This window comes from Pseudonaja textilis, chromosome 4, assembly GCF_049901715.1.
Source record: "Pseudonaja textilis isolate UNSWEBS1 chromosome 4, rPseTex1.2, whole genome shotgun sequence".
NCBI lineage: Eukaryota > Metazoa > Chordata > Lepidosauria > Squamata > Elapidae > Pseudonaja > Pseudonaja textilis.
In genome coordinates this window covers 88,481,195-88,488,865 of record NC_141993.1, presented here as the reverse complement: position 1 = coordinate 88,488,865, position 7,671 = coordinate 88,481,195, and the positions used below count along the sequence as shown (strand labels likewise).

General features: G+C 48.2%; 1 protein-coding gene across 3 annotated transcripts in view; it reads left to right on the top strand.

The window, feature by feature from the left end:
* Positions 1-5,199: 5,199 nt before the first annotated feature.
* The window catches only part of DVL3 (dishevelled segment polarity protein 3), an 80,640-nt gene continuing 78,168 nt past the window's right edge, over positions 5,200-7,671 (top strand). For all 3 annotated transcript variants that reach the window (XM_087933650.1, XM_026721744.2, XM_026721745.2), the window contains exon 1: positions 5,200-5,450. In XM_087933650.1, the coding sequence (XP_087789776.1) occupies positions 5,284-5,450 (167 nt within the window). In that variant the 5' untranslated portion in view covers positions 5,200-5,283. The remainder of the gene's footprint in view (positions 5,451-7,671) is intronic.

The window sequence follows — 7,671 nt, the reverse complement described above, 5'->3', positions numbered from 1 at the left end:
AAAAGGAACCAAAAGACCTGGTAGCTATTCTTGGAGTGCTGGGCTAGGATGGAGGGAAACGCAATTGAAATCTTTCACTTAATTGAAGATACAATCAGGGCACTTGCCTGTCTTATTTTCTATCCCAAAATCCTTAAAATGGGCTCGTTATTAAATGTTTGGATTGAAGCAAAATATTATTTTCTGGGCAGTTACGTTTAATAGAATGCAAAGTTGAAAGATGGAAACTGTCTCGATTCAGACAGCCATTTCGATGGATCAGAACAGAACCAGAAGGGACCTTGGAGGTCTTTTAGTCCAGCCCCCTGCTCAAACGGGAGATCCTATACAATTTCAGACAACTGACTGTCCAGACTCTTCTTAAAAACCTCCAGAGATGAAGCACCCACAACTTCTGACGGCAAGCTGTTCCACTGGTTAATTCTCCTCTTTGTGGCAGCTGCTCAAATATTGCGATACTGCTATCATGTTCCTCCCAGTCCTTTTGTTTCTCTAGATCGCTGGTCCTGAGGACCGACCCCAGATTGGATCCTGCAACGTTGTGCCTCCTACAGTGATTCCTTGGATCATGACTTGAAAAGCAGAATTGTGATACTTGTGCAAACGAACAGTTTTCAGTGGGGGATTAGTTTGCCTGCCTGGACCCATCCTCAAAAGAGAATTTAAAAGAATTAATTTTACAGAGGAAAGAAGCTACAGAGACCGTTAGAAAACTGCTGGGCCTGCCAAGCAGTCCATGGGGATAATTCCGTATAGAAAGGGGACCTAGAAAAAGAAAGTTCATTTAAGTTAACTAGAAAAGAAGGCGCAATGATATAGTTTCTGAAAGTGTCACTATGAAGAGATGCAATAGAAGCCACAAAATGTTAGAACAATAGTTAGAAGGGACCTTCTAATCTATGTCATCTAGTCCAACCCCCCCCCGCTCAAACAGGAGACCCTATACCAGGGGTCTCCAAGCTTGGCCACTTTAAGCCTGGCGGACTTCAACTCCCAGAATTCCCCAGCCAGAAGTCCACCAGGCTTAAAGTGGCCAAGTTTGGAGACCCCTGCCCTATACCATTTCTGACAGATGGCTGTCCAGTCTCTTCTTCAAAGCTTCCAGTGATGAAACACCCACAACTTCTGAAGGCAACTTCTGTTCCATTGACTGAAAATTTCTCCTTATTTCTAGCTGTAATCTCTCCACGATCGGTTTCCATCCATTATTCCTTGTCTGTCCTTCAGGTGCTTTGGAAAATAGTTTGACCCCCTCTACTCTCTGTGGCAGCCCCGCAAATATTGGAAGACTGCTATGTCTCCCTTAGTCCTTCACTAGACTAGCCATGCCCAGTTCCTGCAACCATTCATCGCATATTTTAGCCTCCAGCCCCTTAATCATCTTGATTGCACTTCTCTGCACTCTTTCTAGAGTCTCAACCTCTTTTTTTATAGTGTAGTGATCAAAACTGGATGCAGTAGGCTAGGCGTGGTCTTACAGGTGTGGTTTTACAGAGTGGTATTATTACTTCATGAGATCTTGATTCAATCCCTGTGTTAAAATGCAATTTAGAATTGCATTGGCTTTTTTGGCTGCCACCACACCCTGTTGGCTCATATTTAATTGGTTGTTCACTAAGACTCCAAGATCCCTCTGACAGTTATGGCTATTAAGCCTGGTTTCACCCAATCTATGGGTGTACTTTTGGTTTTCCTTGCCTAAGTATAAGACTTTACTTTTCTCTACATTGAATTTCATTTTGTTAAATAGGGCCCAGGGCTCAGGTTAGTTAGTGTTAGTTCACCCTTTCCAACAAGCCATAGTTTGTGGCAAAGTTGTGGTGGCTTTCCAACCACCTTACGCTCGACAAGGAACGGCTAATGGAAGCCAACTCTCTCAACCAAGAAGGCCATTTAGTTATTTATATAATTGATAGGCTGAATTTATAGTTCAAGATAACTCTGGGTGGCTTAATCATAAAAAAAATAACAGCTATATAATGTAAAAGCGTAAATAAGTTCTATAAAATCCAGAACACAGCTTTCTTACAACCCGAGAACCAGGTTATTACTGCAAGAAGTGTGTGTCCTAGTCTTTCCCCGCCAAGAGCAAAATGGATGGGAGGCACTGCCCCACATCTCAAGGACCTCCAGGCCTGGGTGTGAAGGTAAACACCAGGATAGGATGAGACTCAGAGGAAGCTGGAAATACAAAGGTGCCAAAAAGGCAAATGAAGGGATTAGGCGGCTAGAGCAGCTCCCAAACAGGAAAGACTCCAGCCTTTGAGATCTTAGATGACAATGACAGATGACAAGAGGCCTGACCCAAAAATAAAAGCAAGTATGACCTAGATGAGAGAGAGAAAAGAGAGGGAGGGAGGAAGGGAAAAGAAAATGTGTGTGTGGGAAACAGAAGAGAGAATGTGTATGTGTGTGTGTGTGATAGAGTGACAGAAAATGTGAGAAAAAGGAAACAAGATTGTGTAATTGTGTGTGAGAGAAAATGTACAGGCGAAACTCGAAAAATTAGAATATCGTGCAAAAGTTCATTTATTTCAGTAATGCAACTTAAAAGGTGAACCTAATATATGAGATAGACTCATTACGTGCAAAGCAAGATAGTTCAAGCCGTGATGTGTCATAATTGAGATGATCATGGCTTACAGCTCATGAAAACCCCAAATCCACAATCTCAGAAAATTAGAATATTGTGAAAAGGTTCAATATTCTAGGCACAAAGTGTCCCACTCTAATCAGCTAATTAAGCCATAACATCTGCAAAGGGTTCCTGACCCTTTAAATGGTCTCTCAGTCTGGTTCAGTAGGAATCACAATCATGGGAAAGACTGCTGACCTGACAGTTGTGCAGAAAACCATCACTGACACCCTCCATAAGGAGGGAAAGCCTCAAAAGGTAATTGCAAAAGAAGTTGGATGTTCCCAAAGTGCTGTATCAAAGCACATTAATAGAAAGTTATGTGGAAGGGAAAAGTGTGGAAGAAAAAGGTGCACAAGCAGCAGGGATGACCGCAGCCTGGAGAGGATTGTCAGGAAAAGGCCATTCAAAAGTGTTGGGGACTTTCACAAGGGGTGGACTGAGGCTGGAGTCAGTGCATCAAGAGCCACCACACACAGACGGATCCTGGACATGGGTTTCAAATGTCGTATTCCTCTTGTCAAGCCGCTCCTGAACAACAAACGACGTCAGAAGAGTCTTACCTGGACTAAAGAAACATGGAACTGGTCTGTTGCTCAGTGGTCCTAAGTCCTCTTTTCTGATGAGAGCAACTTTTCCATCTCATTTGGAAACCAAGGACCCAGAGTCTGGAGAAAGAATGGAGAGGCATACACTGCAAGATGCTTGAAGTCCAGTGTGAAGTTTCCAGTCTGTTGATTTGGGGAGCCATGTCATCTGCTGGTGTTGGTCCACTGTGCTTCATTAAGTCCAGGGTCAACGCAGCCATCTACCAGGAGATTTTGGAGCACCATGCTTCTTTCCTCAGACAAGCTTTATGGGGATGACTTCATTTTCCAGTAGGACTTGGCACCTGCCCACATTGCCAAAAGCACCAAAACCTGGTTCAATGACCGTGGGATTACTGTGCTTGATTGGCCAGCAAACTCACCTGACCTGAACCGCATAGAGAATCTGTGGGGCATTGCCAAGAGAAAGATGAGAGACATGAGACTGAACAATGCAGAAGAGCTGAAGGCCGCTATTGAAGCATCCTGGTCTTCCATAACACCTCAGCAGTGCCACATGCTGATGGCTTCCATGCCACGCTGCATTGAGGCAGCAATTGCTACAAAAGGGGCCCAGACCAAGTACTGAGTACATATGCATGCTTATACTTTTCAGCGGTCCGATACTGTTCTATGTACAATCCTCGTTTTATTGATTGCATGTAATATTCTAATTTTCTGAGATTGTGGATTTGGGGTTTTCATGAGCTGTAAGCCATAATCATCTCAATTATGACAAACCACGGCTTGAACTATCTCGCTTTGCATGTAATGAGTCTATCTCATATATTAGTTTCACCTTTTAAGTTGCATTACTGAAACAAACTTTTGCACAATATTCTAATTTTTCCAGTTTCACCTGTATGTGCGAGAGAAAGCAAGAGAAATATTGTGTGTGAGTGAAAGGAAACGAGGAGAGAAAAAAAAGCAAGAGAGAGAGAGAGAGAAGGGAGAAAAAAGCAAGAGAGAAAGCACAAGAGAAATAGAAAGCGAGAGAGAGAGAGAGAGAGAGAGAGAGAGAGAAAGGAAGCCAGAAAGAGAGAGAGAGAGAAAGCAAGGGGGGGAGAGAGAACAAGAGAGATAAAGCAAGAGAAAGAGAGAAAATGAGAAAGGGAAAGAGAAAAAGGCAGAGAGGGAGAGAAAGAAAGCAAGAAAAAGCACGAGAAACAGAGAAAGGAACCCAGAGAGAGAGAGAAAGCGAGGGGAGAGGGAGGGAGAGAGAGAGAGAGATAAAGCAAGAGAAAGAAAACGAGAGAGGGAAGAGAGAAAAAGCCAGAGAGGTAGAAAAAGAGAGGGAGAGAAAGAAAGCAAGAGAAAACACAAGAGAAATAGAAAGCAGGAGAGAAAGAAAGCCAGAAAGAGAAAGAGAGAGAGAGAGAAAGCAAGAGAGGGTGTGAGAGAGAGAGAACAAGAGAGATAAAACAAGAGAAAAAGGAAGCCAGAAAGAGAGAGAGAAAACAAGAGAGGGAGAGAGAGAGAGAAAGAGAACAAGAGAGAGAAAACAAGAGAAAGAGAGAAAGGGAGAGAGAAAAAGCCAGAGAGAGATAGAAAAAGAGAGGGAGAGAAAGAAAGCAAGAGAAAACACAAGAGAGAAAGGAAGCCAGAAAGAGAGGAAAGAAAAGAGAGAGAGGACCGCCGGATTCATCCCCCCCTCCCCCCCAACTCCACGACCAAAGGAAACGCGTGTTATGTGGGGGGCAATCTTGGGGTCGGCGACCCCCACCCCCCTCACCCCACCCAGGCCGGCTGTGCAGAGCCCCCCTCCCCCCCACAGCCTCTGGGAAAGCGAAGGGCGCCGGGCCCGCCCAAAGCCCAGCATCCCCCGGGGCGGCGGCGGCGGCGGCCCAGGATCCCGCCGAGCTCCCTCAGCGTCCCCGAGGCGGCGGGGGGTCCCGGGCCGGCTGCGGCGGCATCTCCTCGCGCAGGGGAGGAGCCCGGCGGAGGCGGCGGAGGAGGCGGCGCCGGGTCGGCCGGAGCTTGCGCGCTGAGGCGGGCGGCGCTGGCACCCGGTCCGAGAACAAGGGGACGAGGCCGGGCGGCGAGGCGGGCCTGGCGGGGGCCATGGCGGCGTCGGAGACCAAGATCATCTACCACCTGGACGACCAGGAGACGCCGTACCTGGTCAAGCTGCCGCTGCCGGCCGAGCGGGTCACGCTGGGCGACTTCAAGGCGCTGCTCAACCGGCCCAACTACAAGTTCTACTTCAAGTCCATGGACGATGATTTCGGGTGAGAGCGGCCGCCCGGCTCCCGGGGGAGGGGATGATGGGACTTGGAGTCCCGCCGGCTGGGAGACTCCCGCGTCTTGGCCACCCAGGCCTCCTCCTCCCCCCACCGCCCCCAAATCTTCCTCCCCAGGACTATGATCTGCGCCCCCAAAAAAATTAGCGTCTCCCTTCGGATTGCAACTCCCATCCTCCCCGGCCGGGCGCCGAGCGGCTGCGGGCCGGGCTCGCTGGCGCCGCGTCGCCCGAGCAGGCTTTGCTTTTCGCTTGGCCGGGAAAGGGAACAAAAAAGCCAGCCTCCCCCGTGCTTAACCCGCGCCTAACCCGAGCTTGGCTGGCCAGGCTGACTCGGCTGCCTGCCTTTCTGAAGCCGATCGACACGGGTCGGAGCTCGGGAGATGGATGGGGTTTTTTTTTGGGGGGGGGGGCGCAACCCTGCAGGAAAAAAAACCCCTCTCCCTCCCAGGTTCGCCTTGGCAAGATGGGCCGTTGTCCTCCCCCTTCCCGCTTTGAAAGGGGCTCTTGTTGCCCTCTGAGCTTGGTGGTTTCCTTGCAGACGTTTCATGACCCAACTAGGTAACATCATCAGTGCTGGAAGAGAGTGAGGTTTGCAGAGAGGAGACTGAGGAGGGGGAGTAGAAGGACTCTGGGGTCCTTGGTGTTCTCTGAGGGGGGTTGTTTTCTTGCAGATGTTTCATGACCCAAAGTAGGTCATGAAACCAATGCTGGAAGATAGTTGGGTTTGCAGGGGATGGGGAGGGGGAGAGGAGGAAGGGGGAGGACTGGGTTCCTTGGTTTTCTCTGAGCTTGGTTGTTTTCCTGCAAACTTTTCATTACCCAAGCTGGGTAATATCATCAATGCTGGAAAAGAGTGGGGTTTGCAGGGAGGAGGAGGAGGAGGAGAGAGGGAGAGGAGAAGGAAAAGGAAGAGAGAGGAGGAAGAGGAAGAAGAGGAAAAGGGAGAGGGAGAGGAGAAGGAAGAGGAAATGCAAGAGGGAGAAAAGGATGAGGAAGAGGAAAAGGAAGAGGAGGAAATGAAAGGAGGAGGAGGAGGAAGAGGAAGAGGGAGAGGAGGAAGAGGAGGAGGAAGAAAAGGAAGAGGGAGGGAAAGAGGAGGAAAAGGAAAGGAGGAAATGAAAGAGGAGGGGAGGAGGAGGAAAAGGAAGAGGAGGAAGAAGAGGAGGAAGAAGAGGAAATGCAAAAGGGAGAAAAGGACGAGGAAGAGGAAAAAGAAGAGGAGGCAGAAAAAGATGAGGAAATGAAAGAAGCAGAGGAGGAGGAGGAAAAGGAAGAGGGAGAAAAGGAGGAGGAGGAAGAAGAGGAAAAGGAAGCGCAGGAAATGAAAGAGAAGGGGGAGGAGGAGGAAAAGAAAGAGGAGGAAGAAAGAAAAGGAAGAGGAGGAAAAGGAGGAAGAAAAGGAGGAAGAAAAGGAGGAGGAAAAGGAAGAGGAGGAAAAGAAGAGGAAAAGAAAGGAGGAAATGAAAGAAGAGGAGGAGGAGGAGGAAGAGAAAAAGGAGGAGGAAAAAGAAGAGGAGGAAGAAGAAGAAAAGAAAGAGGAGGAAATGAAAGAGGAGGAAAAGGAAGAGGAGGAGGAGGAGGACTGTGGCGTTCTTGGTATTCTCTGAACTTGCTTGTTTTCTTGCGTACCTTCCATGATCCAGACTAAGTAACTTGGGTCATGAAACGTCTGCAAGGAAACAAGGAGGCCCAGAAGAACACCAAGGACCTCTCGTTCCAACCGGGGCTACAACTGTTCTCTTTCGTTTTCCCAATACAATCTTCAAAGCCCAACCTCTCGAGCCATTTTGATGCATCTCTGGCTTCTCTACTTCAAAAGAGGAGCCTCGTTTCCATCCTCTTCCCGGATGGGAGAAAACAAATATTCCTCCTCCAAACTAGAGAAGCAAAGGGCCAGTTTCCACCGCAGCTCAGCAACTCAATTTCATCCTGGATTTATTCTCCAGTTTTGATGCCACCAATTTCTTTCTGAGGTGTGGTGCCACCACTTCACCTGTGGGGATGTTAACCAATAGGTTGTACTTTAAGCTGCCCAAGGTAGGGCTGGGTTCAAATAAGACGCGCAGCCCCGGAAATCTTAGCCCAGGTTTCACCCGAGGCATTGAGCTTTACATCAGGACGATCCCTGTTGCTGGACTGCTCATTATCCCAATTAAAATGGAAGTATTCCTGCCGTCTGTAAAGGCTAGGCCATAATTGGCAGTTCC